Raw genomic sequence first — 18,265 nt, forward strand, 5'->3', positions numbered from 1 at the left:
GTCCATTGGCGGTAGTATAGAGACTGCTCTGTGCAAGTCATCATCTTACTCATAAGAGGACGAAAAGAACTTGCCCACGTAACAGAATGATAAGGCAAGAGAGAAGATGATTTGGGGAGCCCACTGCTGTCCGTAGAAGTAATAATGTCATAAACCAGTTTGGGCAGGAAAACTATGGGAGGCTGTTTTGATGCTTTGGCCATAGGGCATTGAGAGGTCTGTAGGATGAAGGAGTTGTGAGTAGGTGCAGAGGAGGAAGAAGAGGAAGAGAAAGGTGAGGAGGATGATGAAGTGATGGAAATTTGGACACTTTTTATGTTTTGTTTCGTATCCAGCTGTTCAGATACCGATGGCAAGTGTTTGCTGATTGTTGTTTGTGCCCCCTTGTCTACTTTCTGCTTCTGCCTTTCATAGTTATTTGTGGTTTCTTCAGTGCTGTTGCTTAGGATTTGGTGGGGGGGTTTCGTTGTATCTCCTGCTGCTGTTACAGGAGGAGATGACTCACTGCAGAATGCTGTAACTAAAACAAAATCTGTATTTCAACACAGTGCAACTATCTCTGCTAGTCAATGCCATAGTTAAACAGCAAAAACAAAGTCATTTAGATAAGAGTATCTGTCAAACACTGTAATCCCACTCTTGTTCTTGCTTTTACCTTTCTTGTACAGGAAGTCATAGTGGGACTAGTTTGGAGTATTCCTCTCAGTGCAGAACGTGGCTTTTAAAGTACTAAAGTGCATAGGAAAGATGTCAGTGTTTGTACTGTTCTCTACTTCCCTCATCCATTCCTTGCTTAAAGTGTTCATCAGATGCTTTCATCACTCACGACAAATACAAAATTACTGAAACCATTGTTTCAAAGAGTGTAAGAAAATAAGCATTACAGGCTCTTAACCTATTGGACTACAGAAATGTCTACACAGACTGACATCTAGAAACAGTCCTCTGAGTCAGCTCTGATCTGACACTCATGTGTCAGCATCACTGCAGCACTTAGTCTGATCTAACAAAACCTAGCTCTCTGGTGCTACATAATGCATTAATGCATTCATAGAGCTTTTGGTCAGCTCGGGGCACATACTGAACTCCCAGAAGTTGGCCTTGAACATGTGCTGTGGATATGCCCCACAGCTACTTGCTGATTTTCTGAAAGTGGTGTAATTTTACCTGATATATTCTTAATAAGATTTCTGGAAAGTTTAAGTCCTCATTTTACATGGTTCTGAGCATCTTTAATGCTTAGTAATTCCAAAGAGGAGATGAAATACTTCACAGACTTCAGAACAGACTAAGAACTGGTTTAGGAATCAGTCTCCACATGGTACTAAGAATTTCTGTCTGAAGCTGAACATGAATAAAACCAGCTTTCCTCTCATGGTGAAAACAACAGTCCTTGTTCTCAAATACCCCCCACGCCTATTTTGAACTAATAAAATTCTGTAGTTTCTCTTGGTCTCAAGAAATAGTAAGATACACTCTAGCTGCGTATTAACCTAAAGTAGCCAGTGAAGGACATTAGCAATAAATACAAAAATATTGCTGGCAGTATGAATGGTTTAAAGTAAAATGAGTTTAACATCCTTCAGAATACCAGTATTCAAGAGCACATATCAACAAAAACAAAACAAAACAAAAAAAGCAAACAAAAAAAAAAAGAAAAATATTTCTTTAACCACAGGCAAATTGAGGCCACAAAGCCACAGCAAAAAAAAAAAAAACTTTGAAAATTAGTGTGTTAATGAAGCTTATCCAAATGTTTTCAAGCTTTTTTTTTCTTTTGTACCCACCACTGTGCCTGTAGAAGAGAAATCAACTTTAACCACAGGCAAATTGAGGCCACAAAGCCACAGCAAAAAAAAAAAAAAACTTTGAAAATTAGTGTGTTAATGAAGCTTATCCAAATGTTTTCAAGCTTTTTTTTTTCTTTTGTACCCACCACTGTGCCTGTAGAAGAGAAATCAAGGGCCAAATATGCATGTCACCATGTTGAAAACAACAATTAGAACAACAAGAATTTACTATCAGTGACAAAAAAAGTTTTAAAAAGCTGCATGAGGTTGCAACATCTGGGTACTAGTTATATTACCCGATTTTATTCAACTCTCATCTTAACATTACCTGCAGAGAAAGCATGCAAAGAAATCTGTCAGACAAAGGAGCTGGAAAGCTCTTAATATTGCCTAATGCTTTATACATAAGTTTGCAGATTAAAAAGGAACCAAAGATTTAAAAAAATATCCATCTCCAAAAGAGCTTTCAAACAGTGAAAAATTAATGAGTGAACATTCCAGAGAAAAACCAAAAAGGTAAAATTACCAATGACAATGAGCTTGCTTTTTCTCCTACAGATATTCAGAAGATTCTTTTTTTTAAGTGTGAAGCACATTTTCTTTTTCATAAATTGTCATAGCTTCAGCGAACACATGCAGCCATCACAGTACTAACTGAGGATTCATACCTCAGTGGCACATATTAACGTAGTGCCTGGTTTAGCTACCCCCAACCTATGATTATTTTTTAAGCAAGAAAAGATCTCATTTCTTATATTTCAGAAGTCTGATACTTTATTTTTAGTTATCTTTAGTGATCCCGTTAAAATAGGCCTTACCAAAACCATATTGATTTGTATCTTTTGTTATTTATCTGGTAAACTGAATAAAAGGTCTCTTTTATGTTCTAATGTAACTTAATAGAGATGAGCTTAAGATCTTACCAGAAGCTTTTGAAGAGAGAGATGAAGATGCAGAATCATGAGAATGAGATCTTTCTCTTTTCATAGGACTTCTCTTTTCTGAAGTAGAACCTGTTTCATGAATAGTAGCAAGGGAAAACAAAAACCAAAATGTAACTTAGATAAGCCAGTAAGAAGGTGCAGCTACATTGTCAAAGCAGGGGAAAGTACACAAGAGTTTGTGGGGGTTTCGTCCTCATTCTGACACTGTTTTCAGTATTTAGAGTATCTTTTCCTACCATCCAATATTTGATCAGCCTACAGTCTAATCTCACTATGCCAATCTGCAATAGCTTCACAAAATCAATGCTGTAGCCAGGAGCTGGTAATTTCTAGGCTTCTCAACCATGTTTTTTCTGTCTATCCATGTCTTACTTTCCTCTCTAATCCAGGGTCAGGAAAACCAACAGGCAACAAGCTCTATTTTGTCAGTACATTATGAAATTACCTCCTACCCCATGCATTACAGCTTTATGGCCAGATTATATGTCAGCTTTTGATGATGAAAATCCACATTTGGATGGCCACCAAGGATATTAACTTGAGGTTCTTAGCTTACGTCTCTAAGTTAAAATGCTTGTTTCTGTACAGTTTTACCATGATAAAGCCAGACTGCTGCACTGCGAGCAGAAAACTTGGACTGTAAGTCTGTCTCAGGTGTTCTGAATTGGACTCTGGAGAAGCATACTGTACTTCATGGATTAGGAAAGCAGCCTTATAATTTAGATGCCCAACACTTTAGGTGCCCATTTGACTCAGATCACATACAGTCTCAGTGTACTTCATCTAAATGGACAGAAGTACTCATCACATCCAAAGTAGGCATCTATTGTAGTCTGAGTATGATATCAGGTATTTTACTACTCTAGGAAAAGTACATATTTGATTGAAGTATATATTTTTGTTCTGCTATCCTTATTATCAATGAGTAAGAATTTAATAGGTGAACAATAACAAGGTCCCTTCCCCTCACAGTATGGAAAAAGAAACGAAGGCAAGCAGTTTGAGATTTAAATAACCTATGGGATATAAATCCCTAGTTTTCCACAATTAAAAGGCACAGTAAAGAAAAAATGTAAAGAATTTGATAATTGATAACACCCATCAGCTATCACTTAAACACCCCCCCACGCCCCCAACAGTTCCTGGGTAAATTACTACTGTTTGTTTACACATTTATTTGTTCTTAATTGCTCTCTTGAGAAATTACAAACTCACCAACTCTACACTGTCAATTTGAATTCATGAGTATTTTCAAGGAGTACTCAGAATTACTACATTCAGATATCTTTTCTAGCCATATTTCTAATACCTTATAACCTAGAGACTACTCAGCTTTACTTTATACAGCTATTTTTCTTGGGAGTAATCTTGGCAGCACGTAAGCACAGGCTTGGTAGCATTGGTCAGGGACAGTTTAGGTGGAGTTGCCCCTGCTGTGAGGGAGGGCATTGGGTCACTACTTCCCAGACACCAAAGCACACTCTTCCCTGCTCCAGGAAGGCAACACAGTACAGCACTGCGAACAGTGAGCGTGAATGGATGTACCCACTTGAGCCCCACTTTGCAGCTGCCAGAACATATAGGACAAAGGAGCTACAGAGGGAGGGAAGAGAAGGGAGGCAAAAAACAGAGAAAGAGAACAGATGCAGAAGCAGGACTGCAAGAGATTAAAATGCTGTGGCAACAGCAGTCCTAGGCAGGGAGGGTGAGAAAACACAGGTTCAAGGAGATGAAGCGAAACTGAAGAGCAGAGCTCACTCAGTAATGCTGACTCCAGAAACCTTTACTGAGCGAGTATCCATACAATTCTGCTTTTTCTAACACAACTCAATCATTTTACAGCTTCTTTTATTATCACTACTAATAATACCTTCCATCGCTATTTCTTCATCTTCATTATCAGTGCTGCTTAGTTTCTCTGGGTCACTTTCTAACACATCATTCACAACTGCTTTCTCTGTGTGACTTTCTGAGCTCACAAAGTATGCTGCCAAACCAAGTTCTTGCTCCAAGGTTGTCCTTACCAAAGAAGATGAATTTATTAAACGTAGGTCACAGTATCTCAGTGATCTGGAGAGAAACAAGGGGGGCTAGTATCAAAATTCACTGTAATCTACTCCCTTATTTCTTTTACAAACACAGCCAAAGGGGAAATTTTTCATGATCTGCTTGAACTACAAGTAAGATAGAAGACAGTGTATCTTTTGTGCTTAAGTTTACCACTGTGGTGCATAAAGTTTTTCTTAATCCAGTTATGCAGTTTAATCTAGTGCACTGAACATCAGCATCAGCAAAAGAAAAAGAATCATCATTCGGGTTCTAAGCCTAACACACAGAATGTGATCCAGTTGAACATACAAAAGCATTTAGTGCCTCAGAACATCCTGTCTGGCTTCCAGTGGCCATTCCAGAAGGCACTGATCTCTCCACACATCCTGTAAACATATGCAAGCATCATGCAGATGTCTCAGCTACCTTTAAGGGATCTAAAGTAGCTATACTACTTTTTTTTTTTTGTTTACATACTCTTATTCTCTCCTCTAAACTGGGACAACTCTCAGCTTTAACCATTTGGTAAGCCATGGGTAAAAAACTGCCACTGAGAAAATAGTGGATCTTACCGTGGCAAAGACTCTCCCTGTGGATCCATACCACTAAATATCAATATACAAGGCAAACCTTCCAATTCCAAATAGGTCTGTGGCTTCCAATCTACATCTTCAATTTTCTGCCAGACCTGTATAAGGTAGGAAACACTGTTGGGCGTATCCATATGGCACAAATAAAAAAATACAGAAATATATCCTTTTATCAGCCATTATATGAATCATTTTGTACAGTGGTTGGATGTTCTCCCAAGGGAAGCCACAGAGCAGATCCAATTTCAACAGAGGTAGACTGCACATCTCCTAGAGCATTACAGGTAGCAATCTGCCTGCTGTAAATACGAGGAGATTCTGTCAGTATAAATATGGTACAATGCACAGTAAAGCTGAGTAGGAGCTTTGGGGGAGAGAAGAGTACAGAGAGTTGCTTCTTGTGGCAGGTAATGAATGGATGCTACCCTCAGAAGTCTTCTGCTCTCCCACAAGGCTATCGGTTTTCCTGATAGCTTCATGAGAAGTCTGATAGCTAGATCTATCGTTTTAATGTTTAGCATCAGGCTATACTGCTTTAGTCACACCAGTCAGCCCTTTTTGCTGGAAGACTGATGTGCAGATAAGGAGTACACAGTAGGATCAACAGTATGACAACTCAGCCTCTGACCTTCATACATGTGCCACTATCATGCATGTCAGACAAGGTAACCAGGACTAATACTATTTTTTAAGAATAAGTTATGCCTATTTTATAGCAGAATGAGATCAGCATTAGGCCCTGGATCTCAAATGACTTTATCTAACATGTATTGAATCAGACACAGTATGGAGTGTACCCTCTATACATTACACCATCCAAAAATGTAAACACATTTTTGCTTTGGATATCAGATGATGTTAATTTTATGAAAAGCAACGGTGTATCAGAGGCTTTTGTTAAACAGATGACCCACGACTCTGGACCTAAAGGATATAAATTAATGGATAAACTAACACGTGGTCCACAAAGCATGAGGTCCTGAGCTGTGAACACGAGAGTGACCTAGGAGCCCTAACTAGAATCACTGATTTGGTGCCTTCATGCCACCTGCTGGTGACAAGAATAATATAACTCTCAGCTAGTCACTGGTTAAAATCTTTTTGCACTATGATGATTTGGTGAGAAGATTCTGCTAAAACTGTTACAATGTTATTTGGCTTTCTTCCTTATTGCTCATGGTCCCTGAAGATAAAAGCAGTTCAACCATTTGGGAGGTTTGCTGCTGGAAGTCAAGTTCTAGCCATATTAGCTGATATTCCCCTGAGTATTAACCAGAGGTAGGATAGTAAAGGTGTCACAGACAGTATGTCTAAAAGATAAAAGTCATGCTCCTTATGGTAGTTTTTATTTTACTAGTAAGACCCATATTTCATCTTATGGCCATAACTCTCACCAGTAATGTTCCCCTACCTACTTATCTAATGAAGCTTCCCAGAATATGTCATTCTGCAAGTTACCTTGAGTTGCTCCACAAAGTGCTTCCCTATTGTGATTCCAGAATTAGGATTTCCCAGGATTATTTCAAAGTTATCTTCAAGGGCTAGCCTTTCCCTTACGTTATACAGACGTTCGTATGCCACTGCAGCCAGCGGAGTACACGGAATTCTCAACACTACCATGAGGCCATGACCACTAGGACATTGTCTTGAAGAGTTTATTAGGTTTTGGGTGATTTCCAGAGTTTCAACTGAGGTGTAATTCTTCATTTGAGAAAGTCCACACACTGCCATCATTGCTGCAGAGTAATGTTGTATGAGGACAAAAGTCCTTATCACTGCACTGTGTAATCTGGGGAACCTGAAATAAATGATGAATTAAATAATGAAGTATTAAAGGCTAAAGTGAAAAAGCTGATTTTTACAAGATATAGTAAAGCCAGGATTTGCTCTTGCATATCTAATATACAACTGAATCTCACCAAATTGCAGCCAGATAGTCTTTGCAAGGCATCATTTCACAATCAGAATCAATATTGTCTCTCCATTTCTTAGTACAGATTTACTAATCAAGTAGTCTGTAAGGTTACATCAAGTTACCAAGACTTTACTGCTGTTACAAAATTTATCACAGAATATTTGCTAAGATAATCAGTAATATCATCAATCAAAACAATATTCTCCTATCAATGAGAACAGTATTCATTACGTGTTATTATTAAAGTGCAGGAGGGAGTGTGGGGTGCTTGTTTTCTTGTTGAAGCCCTGAACCAACTTCCTGTTGTTTCCCAGAGGACTGAATACATATGCAGCATCCAATGAGCACTCCAAGTTCCCAAGCCCAGGTACATGCTGTCTCAATCCCCAATATATTGGAAGGGAGAGACATGGATATGCAACAACTTCCAGTACTCTAGGACAGAAATGGAACCCAGATGCACAATAAAAAGAGGAACTGTGGCTTACTCAGAAAAGTGCCTGGTATATGATATGTGTGCTCCAAAGCACACCATAGCAAGGCCCAGCAGTTAAGTGTGGATGTGCCCAGCCTCCCAGTTGGTAATATAAATTCACAAGATTTTACTTGTCCTGTTCTATTTTCTTACAGATCCCAAAGACTCATCCATAGCTGCATGCATGCCTGTAATGCATCTCTACTCTTTCGCAGTGATTCTACACTTGCTCCATAGTGACCAAGAAAAACAGATGATGTATTTTCAAGCTCTGAGGATGCTCTCAAGTATTCATCACTGATTTGAGCATACAAACTACAGTGAAACATCTACTTCTCTTTTTGGTCCAAGAGCAGGAGACACAAATTCTGTACATCAAAATCAGCGAGGGTCAGTAAGTGATAACACTGGACAAAACTAATAATACATTTGAAATTACATGATGATGCAACGTTAGATTATTATAAATAGAAGTAGCTACTGGTCACAACAAGAACACACTCTAAATTGGGCTAAACAGAGTGCATGCTCATAGCAAGAGGCAGCCTAGACTGATTAGATTAAAGGCCAAATACATACAAAAAAGATGGAAGGAGAAAATAAGAATGAGTGAAATGCCCTTGCATGCACAGCTGATCTGTGGGACAGCAAAACAAAAACAAAAACAGAACAACAGCTCTGGCTAGTAACTCAAGTTACTAGAGTGCACCTCCTACATTTCCTGTGTTAAACAAAAGAGGGTACCGTACCTCTTTCCCAAAGCCATGACCATTGCTTCAAAAGAGCTGTCATACCGGAGCAGTGGAATACTATGTCCAGAGAGAGTAGACTCAATGAATTCTGACAGACCAAAATATTTCTTGTTTTCATGGTATAAATCTACATCCTAAAGCACATGAAGCAATAAAAATATAAAGGCAAAGTCTGTCAGTTATTAATTTACAATTGATTCACCACTGATTGTTATCTGGTATATTTGCAACTGCATTTTCTAATAAGCATACATCTACTCAGATATAATAAAACAAAGAGAGAAAGAAACAGATTTAATTGTTTTCTGAACAGAAGCTTGACTCAACTTTTCCTCGTTCCTTTCTGTCTCTCTTTCTCTTTCTCCACATATACATATATACAGATAGAACAGCTATATTTGGAATAAATATGCACATGTATGATGAAAATGGATACATGGATTTATGCAATAATGCACTAGAGACAGATTTTTGTATGGTTTCCATTTATGTAGCTCAAAGATCTTTAGCAGTGCTACTACAACTTATAGAGGAGATAAAAGGAATAAAGAAGAAAATCAAGGAATGACAGTATAAACAAAGGGAAAAGGAACTTGCCACAGACTGAACAAGAAAAATACGCCATGCAAACTTCATTCTTGATTACAAAAGGCATGGGGCCTCCACAGTTTTGTCAAGTATGCAAATGTAAAATAACATATGAAAAGCTCACAAAAGCACCTCAAATCATCCATCTTACATTGCTGTATGAAGAAGGCCAGTGGATCTCATTGTAAGGGCTGATATGAGTATGCTGTGTCTGCAGCGCATAGGGAAAGGAAGTCACATGGAGTGTCACAATATTTGGCGCCTCTTTCACTTCCCTACAGTTCAACAGTCTATCAACAAGTCCTGTAGACAGTTCTGTTTGAGGATAAAGGCTATGCACAGCACTGCAAAAAAAGAAATCCAAAATTCTCCAAAATGATCAGCACAAAGGAATGTTTGTGTCAGCGGAATACCTTTAACCTGTATGTGATATTGAAGTTAAACATGTACAAGGAACTTATTTTTCTATTCTTTCCCCTGCTTTTGTGACATAGAAAGATGGGAAAAGAATCGCAAATAATTTCACTATAGCTGAAAATGTCTGTAATTGGATAAGCTCCCTAGCTAGCAAATTACCAGTCCTTTACAGCTACTTGAATATGACAGATGAAGGATGGAAGGAAGCTGTTTTGGCAGTTACCAATAGACACATAGTCCTGTAGTAACTTTGGGCATATTGTTAGTGATGCCCTTAAGAAAATGGAATTCTTGCCTACAAAAATCAGGATAGAAAATGACAGACAGTAAGTCAATATGATGGAAAACAGAGGGAAACTACCTGTGATAGTGTTATTATGAAAGAGGAGAACAGTTATTGTTAGGGCAAATGCCAGTATCATGGAACACCTACAGTCAATTCCTTGCTCCAGTGTAAGACTTCGGTACAAATTCATGGTATTTTATTTTTGGCATTTACCTGTAGTGACTAGTCACTGCAAGCTGCTTCTGTTACCAGAAGAGAGATATAAGTAACTCCAGTAACTGGTTATGCTCACTCATGGTCTAAGTCAGCCCTCAGAGATGCCCGTGTCTCTGTTGTGACTATGTGGGCAATCCCAGGCAATTACACTGCAGTTCTAGGCACCTCATTTAACTCACTTCGGTCAGGTGGCATAAATCTTACTGTACAGAATAGTCACTTAAATACTTGTCACTTACATATCTTTATTAGAGAAGAGGAAAAAAAACAGAGTTAAGCAGCCATACAGATACTCCCCTACCCCTCAAGGATGTTATATGAATAAATGCTTTAAAAGCTGTTACAACTGTGTTACAGCTTACAGGTCATGTAAGTTCCTAAGATACAGAGGAGTTGAACAGGAAACCCTCACATGCAAAAACAAAATTTTGGTGAAAATTATCATTCTTAACCAGTGTGAAAGACAAGACCTCGTCATTTCATTCACAAGCAAGTTCCATAGTTGTTTTTTTTTTTTCAGAAACACTACTGCACACCCAAATTTGGAAAATGCTGGTGTTTCTGGAATTTAGAATTCTGGAATTCAAGTTCCACAGTGCCTCAGAAACCAGAAAGCAAAAGTAGCCCAACTTCTCTGCAAGCAGATTGTTGAGAAGCCAAGGGCACAGGGCTCTGTGAGAGAAGAAATCAGTTACGCAGGTGAGCTGATGGGGAACTTGGTAAACATTGGACAGAAACCTCCTCGCTTCCCTGATACTACTGTGCATATACAGAAAAGCTTTCAATTCTTACTCATCAGTGATTCTAGGTAGAAAAAACATTGTACTGGAAAATTTCCAATCAGTTAAAAAAATAAACAGCAGTGTTGGCTTAATAGTTGTCTACTCACTGTGGAGGGGCTTTGCACGTTTTACAGCCCAGAGGACACTGACAGAGGATAATGCGCTCTGTGTACTTACACAGGAAGCTTTCCTTTGAACAAATGACAAACAGCCAAAAACCCAATAGCTGTGACTGAAAGAAGATAAGAATGGTGAGCAAGAAAAGCTGAAATGTCCCACTGAGGCATAATATAATAAGTAGGATAAGAATAAGTCATGAAGGACCTTAAAAGAAAACATGTTTATTCGATGCATGGGAAGATCGAGTTAGCAGGAAGATGCAAAGATGAAGGAAGGGATAAATCAGAAATCTGATCTTGAGAGCTAATGCAAACAATAATAATTACTCTAAAACAAGTTACAGTTTTCTTACCTCATTAGATCCCAATGTGCATGATCATGGATTAGGACAAACAGCGTATGTGGATTCTGCATAGAGTTTTGTAAAAAGACTTTGAATTTAATCTGGGCCTCTGCATCTAGTTTCATAACATACTGTTCCACCCTCTGCTTTGTAAGATGTTCCTTTTCTAATCCAAGTTCTAATAAGATACCTGAAGAAATGAAATAAATGTCAGTATTTCCAGATACAAATGCATTTAACAATGTTCTGTAAATCTAAACTAAAGCTAACTAATGAGCACCTGAGTGCCAGAGATGAAACAAAGTCTGCTGGTAAGTGACTTCGGAGGGTGGAACACAAATCAAGAAATCAATTTTCTCAAAGGAACCCAAATCAAGATTTTGAGTGCTGGAGTCAGCAATTGAGCAAATATGAGACAGCAATTTCTGAGCCACTGCTAGCTGGAATGGACGAATCTGATGTCGTTCAATCTCATAACCTGGAAAAAGGCAAAATTCTGTTTAGATATATGACCAAAGTCTAATCTAACACAAAATGTTAGAGTCTGGCAAAGAATGACTGATCTACTCTTTAAGGTACTTTGCTTATGAACAGGAATTCCAATTTATTAAAATCTATATGGAATATGCAAAGAATGCACTTTTGGTCCTAAAAGTCTCTTGAATGTCCAAGAGCTGAAAGTGAACTTGTGCAATAGTGTTCTGCTACCACAGCAGTAAGACTACAATACCCATTGGACTGAAGCAGAGCATCCGTCAGTGTAATTTGGAATATCCCATGACATGAGCTGCTGTTTGCCTCAGCACTTTTGCTTTCAAGAGCCTAGGACTTTGCCCTGATGGATCTAACTGCACACCCAGAGAAGTCATCTCAAGTAGCCTACTCTATCACCTCTTTAGAAAATCCTCCTTACTTACTTGCACATGCAGCTGTTCCAGTGCCATTCAGTGGTGTTAGTTTATTCACTGAAGCAGAAAGCGATGAAGAGATGTGCCCTTGGTTTTCCTGATAAAATTTCTCCAGCAAAAGATCAATGTCACCCTCTGTCAAATTGAAGGAATAGTGGAACAAACATCCATGTTATTAAGAGCTGCACTTCATAGTGATTTTGTTTTGTAGATCTTAAAGAGCTATATATATATTAGCTAGTTATCCTGCTCTTGGCTTCTTGGCTGTTTTACACAGTAACCCTCTCGTTATTTTCTATTGCATCTGTTTTTACAGCATATCACTAATAAAATGCAAATCAGGATAGGGAACGAGAGACCAGCTCTGCAGACCATTAGCTAGGGCATTTATGGAGAGCAGTAGAAAACTAGCTTCACGGCCCTCATGCAAATCAGCAACAAAAAAGATATGAAATGGCTTAGTTTATATTCAGTCTGTGGAGCTATACTGTTCACTACCAAGGATTACAAGAAGCTGTGGAAAATCTGATAATAATTTTTCAATCTTTAACATTTTTGAGAGACAGAAAGAAAAGTTCCCTACAAAGCTGAAAGAGAAATATGAGTTTTGTAGCTACACACAATGCTGAAGCAAGCAAGGTATGTTTTATGGAATTATGTATATCTACAAATATATCCTATTCTATTCAGCAGGGGCCCTACTTACAGATGAAAGCTATGCAGAGAATACGATATGCCTGTCCTGAGTATTTAGTATTTTCTTAGCAGTTGAAAAGATGGTTGAACACTTCTACACTGAACTCAGAAAAGCAGGGTCTGTCCGTGAAGTGCAATCCAGTAGATATAGATGGCATCGGTTTTGGGGATACTCACTTGTTCTGCCCAAATAACAGCAAAAGTGATTGTCAGAACCATACTTTGAAAATACGAAGAGCAGAAACACTATCATAACTACGTGATAGCTCAAGGAAAACAAACGTCTCTTAAGTGACCACTCAAAATATTATGGCACATCCAGAAGGGCTCGTGATCTACGTACAGATTTACTGACATGCCGCAAATGGCAAAGGGGACTGTGACAACCCATTAACCCTGACAAATAAGCTGCATTTGCTCTAGTTGTGTGATTGGTTTAACTTTCCATGTGGCTGGATCTGTCCCAATATAATACTGCCTGTAGTAATCCTCAGTATTCTCAGTTAAAAAGTGATCAAGTAACCATGGCTTTCTAAAATTTTCCTCTTTCCCATGCCTCATGATCAAGTTCACAGTATGGTAAATTGAAAGGGCAAATCCTACCTTTGATAAAATAACTGTCACAGTCTAAATGAATTCTGTGCTTAGGGTGACAGAATTTATGCATTCATATGGATATGGACTTGCACAGTAAATGAAAGGATTTGCCTAGCTAAGAATAATATGCTTAGCTATTTGCTGTCATATTTGTATGGAGTTGAGGGATTTTAGAAACTGACACTTTTAGGAGGAATTTCATTTCAAACATACTTTCACAACTTTCTTATGCTTTTTTTATAGATTTCTAATAATGTCTTGCTTCTGGAAATGTGATGAGCACAGCTATTTTCCCTGACTTAAAAGTTTCAGGGACTTGGAAATATGCCTCCTTATAATGTGTTAGGTACCTGGGCAGAGTGTGCTAAAGAAGGAACCCAGAGTTTCCACTTTCCCTGTGACCAGCTGATAGTTAACTTCTTTTTGGTAGTCTGAAGGAGTGAGCATGCTCTCAGACAGAACTCTTGCCTGATACTTTCCTGAAAGACAAAAAAGTAATTTTGAAAGCACTTCAAACTAAAGTTAAGAACAGTCTAAGTCATAACAAAAGTACTATCCGTCTGTCTAAGTGAATAACACACACACAAAAATTACAGAGATGAGTCTTTTCTCTCTTCTATACGGGTATGCACCAGATTCCTGTAAGATAGATTCACGTTTTGTAATTCTTTGTGTTTCTTTCCCAGTTTAGGAAATATTTTTTGATAGTGTATAAAAAGACCATATAAATAGTTGAAGGAATTGTCAATTACCTTACACTCATAATGAATCTTTGAATAGATATTCAAATAATTTATTTAGTTACCAGCATAGCCTTCAACAGGTTGTCGAAGGGAACGACATTGAAAGACCATCTTTTAGAAGCTAAGAAAATGTTCAGCACTCTGCTTGCAGTAATATCCCGGCCACACAGAGCAGGAGAGCTTTATGCAGTGTGTGCTGTAACTCACTATTCTTTGTTTATAGTAGTGTTGGCTGGGATGCCTCAGTGAGAAAAACAGGTAACACAGACAGAATGTGATTTGCTGGAGAGAGACCCAACTGAGCAACATCAGCTTGGGTTCATCAAAACCCATTACTTGTTGATCAAAGCTCTGCTTACTGAGGCAGCGTCTTAAAACTCCAAACTCCTCATACCATTGAATTCCTCTGATTTTCCAGGAGATTCACCCTTGGGATCTTACCTGTTATCACAATGCAGGAATCAATGGCTCGATTTCTACTGGCACATATGATCACCACATAGTTTGTCTTTACTAATTTTCCCTCAATGAGTAGCTTAAACATTTCTGAAAGCCCTTCGGCCAGAGAGTAGCTGCACTCAATGATATGGACACTATCATTACAGGAGCTAGCTGCGAGGCCTGCCAGCCAGGGAAGCTGGGCTGAAGTCACTGGTGTGATCTGGCTGGACACTTGAGGAAAGGTCTGTGGAATGGCCTGTTGGTACTGACGAATTTCAGACAGGTGTGATTCCCGCCACGAACGCATGAATATTTGTTCCAAATCCTCAATCAAAGGAACCTGGTCTGAGGCTAAAAAAAATTAAGATGAAAGTATTATGAAACAATTAAACCAAACTGGAGAGTTAAAACCAATTTTTTTTTCAAAATATGTACTTTTGTTATAGATTATCAAGTTTCAGATTTATGTATGCAAAACTCTATTGTCTTTTGCAGATGTGAACCAAATTTTTCATTTTTAGGTGCCTTTGTGACACTCATTAAAGCTGAGTAAAGCTTTAATGTGAAGCTGCCCTAATTGGGACCTGAGTATCATTAAGTAGAAAAATGTAACAGGTTGAGTGAAACCTGTCTCAGCATAATGCAACTTCTAAACCACACACTGTACGCAAGAGCAGTGAATTACAGCTCTTTTCCTTTTTTTAACTTTAGTTGCTGTGATCTCCACATTATAGAAGAAGCTTATAGGACATTATTATATTTCAGTCTGTCTGGTCTTTAAGAACTAATTATTTAGTTTTGTTTCATTACCATGAATGAAATTGTTTTATATCACATGTCCTAAGACTGATATTTAATATTGTCCTGCCTCAGTATTCATGTTCTCATTTGCCAGCATGTAAGATATTCATAGCTGTCTGTCTGGATGTAAAATAATCTTACCTAGTTGAACAAGGTAGTAGACAGTCAGTAAGAGCTGCATTTCCTCTGAAATAGGCTGCATCGTGGAGGCTCCGTATTGTTCATATGCTCTAGATAAAGACTGTGAATTTCTGTAACAGGTGTACAACAAAGGACTCACTATCACATCATTAATGTTCCCACAAAGATATGGGAAGTTTCCGTGACCTACAGAATAAACAGTGTTTGTACACATCACATTAGTTTCATAATTTCTCATGTATGCATTAAACAGCTTTCATAGCAAATCTTTTAAAATGGGCAGCTTTAGCAGTGCTTAGCAGTGTTTACACCTCTTATAAAAAAAAGATTTAAGGCCTTGTTGGGAGGTTGGGCTTTTTACCTTTAAAAATAACTGGCTTTGCTTTACAGATTTTCAGCAAGTTGTCAGGAACTGAGACCGGTTCTCCTGAGCCCACCATGGGAGATGACACTGGCCCCACCAAAGCAGAATGTGGTAAAGATGAGAAGCTTCCTCCATCTAAGATTTTAGACATATTATTACTGGAGTCAGGTCTAATAATGATTTCCTCAAAGAAAAGTTATTCAACGTCATCTCATACCCATGATTTGGTATCGGTATTAAATGTTTTTTATGGTTACATCACACATTTCACAAGCTGTTACTAGAACCCATACTATTATGCTAACTTTCTTGAAGGATTAATTATATTGTTGCAATCTTGAACATCACGCATACATCTAGAGATTTTGAAATGTTTATAAACAAACAGTTCCAGGTATGAATGCAAGAATAAAGAGACTTATGTGATATCAATGCACAAATACTTATGACTTGTGTGTTCTCTATGATATATTTAGCTTCACTGATTCTACACAGGTTTTCTTGCTACAGCAAGGAAGAAAAAATTAGGATTCAAAATTTGCTCAATCGTAACTCCTTTATGGTAATTTTAATGTAAACAATAGCACATTAAAAGAAAGTACTATAAGGGAAGTGGGTTTATTTCAGAGCACGTCACACTAGTCTGTATCTAGACTATAAAATCCAAGTGCCAAGAACACTGTGATAAATAACTGAAACAACGGATGGTATCTTGACCTGAGTTACGACACGAATTTTAATATCCTAAAGGTGTTTCTGTGTCTAAAGATGGACAGAGGCACCTGTTGGCATTTATTAATAATGACTCAATGACTTAATCCTAATGAGAGTAAAGCTTAAAGCCTCAAAAAGAAATCAATGGAAATGAAGCACATAAACGTAGGTGAGCATGCAAGGATTAAATACCTTTCAAAACTGTAATACAAATCTGCATTTATCTGTAAAATATTGCCTCTTTTTCCCCATTATTTTCTGAATAATGAAACAAACATTATCATTACCTTGGGTATAGCTTACCATTTTTAATTCTGTTTGGAGCCTGTGGGTTAAGTTGCAAGTTCCAAGTTTCAGTAGATGATGGAGATTCTGGTGACCAACCTTTATGGCGCTTTTTTGGAGGTCCTGAATTTGTTAAAGTGCCTGAATAAAAATAATATTTCAGAAAATTATTAGAATAAAATGTATTCAGTTCCGTGTACTGTAATTCAATGTTTTGATAGATTGAATGTGTACATTAAGTACTGTGGTAGACAGGGTCAACTCTAGGAATATAATGATTTTTTATGTTTTTTATTTTACTTTGCTATGTCCTGCTTAAATTTCTGGGAACTTTCCAGTGCAGAGAACTCTTAATTATCTAGGTACACTCCACTTACTTTATACCAATGTTTACTCTCAACTAAGAATAACATAGTCAGACTGAGACATGCACTAAGAATGATTATAAGTGGTAATATTTTTGAAGTCAACACTGTGGGAATTTTGTTCCTTTTATTTCCATACACGTGACACAGTGTTTCATGTACCTTATTGCAAAATAAAATTCTCAAGGGTTTCATGGTAACATTAACACAGATCTGATTTGTTTTCAACAGTTTTTCCATTTACAGGACTTCTGCCACTTCTTGCTGGTTAGCATCTTTGTCATTATGTCGTTCCATATTGAATCCTAGCAAATTACTTCTGCACTTTCTTCCTATCTACATGTGGCTCCAACACCTTTGTCTGTAAAAATGTAACTTTCCCACACTTTTTCTAGGAGCTCCTCAGGATTTATTTCTTGAATTTTCTTCCATTATTATCTTGAATCTTCTTGTGCACTCCTAGAATGATAAGCTTCCACTAATATCAAGTATTTCTAATTATTGAGAGTCAACGATCCTCCAGGAATCGCTCAGCATCTTACAGGACTAACCTATTTCTATTTCTGGACATTAGCTATGCAGAGGTCATAACACTACTTCACACTGGCTGGGCTGTATCTCCTGGCAGAATGGTTAGTCCCACATAAAATTCCAGACAGAGTAAAAATAATATATTAAAAAAAGGGCGTTAACATTGCAAAAGATGTTAAAATTAAAAATAAACCTTAAGTCTTCAAATCTAGAATAAACTTGTTCACTTGTAGAACCTTAGGTATAGGTTTTCAAACATGACTCTGTCCTTTGAACTTTTATCACATGAGGGCAGTATTTAGTCATTTGTTCTACTCAACCTTTCATTCAGGTTAGTGGCATAATGTGACAAAAGTCACAAGGTGCTTAGAGCAATACGAAGACATTTCGTTTTAAAATTCCGTACTCTTTC

General features: G+C 37.8%; 1 protein-coding gene across 3 annotated transcripts in view; it reads right to left on the reverse strand.

Moving 5' to 3' along the window:
- GREB1 (growth regulation by estrogen in breast cancer 1) overlaps positions 1-18,265 on the reverse strand; it is a 54,767-nt gene that overhangs the window by 19,217 nt on the left and 17,285 nt on the right. Inside the window, exons 7-22 of one of the 3 annotated variants that reach the window (XM_010137133.1) lie at positions 16,976-17,098; positions 15,956-16,093; positions 15,595-15,780; positions 14,653-15,003; positions 13,819-13,947; positions 12,185-12,310; positions 11,548-11,661; positions 11,277-11,457; positions 9,255-9,447; positions 8,513-8,649; positions 6,832-7,171; positions 5,356-5,471; positions 4,605-4,804; positions 3,439-3,445; positions 2,687-2,811; positions 1-475 (exon numbers count right to left, since the gene is read on the reverse strand). In XM_010137133.1, coding sequence (XP_010135435.1) covers positions 1-475; positions 2,687-2,811; positions 3,439-3,445; positions 4,605-4,804; positions 5,356-5,471; positions 6,832-7,171; positions 8,513-8,649; positions 9,255-9,447; positions 11,277-11,457; positions 11,548-11,661; positions 12,185-12,310; positions 13,819-13,947; positions 14,653-15,003; positions 15,595-15,780; positions 15,956-16,093; positions 16,976-17,098 — 2,941 coding nt within the window. Of the gene's footprint in view, positions 521-2,686; positions 2,812-3,438; positions 3,446-4,604; positions 4,805-5,355; positions 5,472-6,831; positions 7,172-8,512; positions 8,650-9,254; positions 9,448-11,276; positions 11,458-11,547; positions 11,746-12,184; positions 12,311-13,818; positions 13,948-14,652; positions 15,004-15,594; positions 15,781-15,955; positions 16,094-16,975; positions 17,099-18,265 lie in introns of all 3 variants that reach the window. The other 2 variants (XM_010137132.1, XM_010137131.1) reach the window with 2 other exon arrangements.

The sequence above is a fragment of the Buceros rhinoceros genome, unplaced genomic scaffold (genome assembly GCF_000710305.1).
Source record: "Buceros rhinoceros silvestris isolate BGI_N320 unplaced genomic scaffold, ASM71030v1 scaffold8715, whole genome shotgun sequence".
In the NCBI taxonomy this organism is placed as follows: Eukaryota; Metazoa; Chordata; class Aves; order Bucerotiformes; family Bucerotidae; genus Buceros; species Buceros rhinoceros.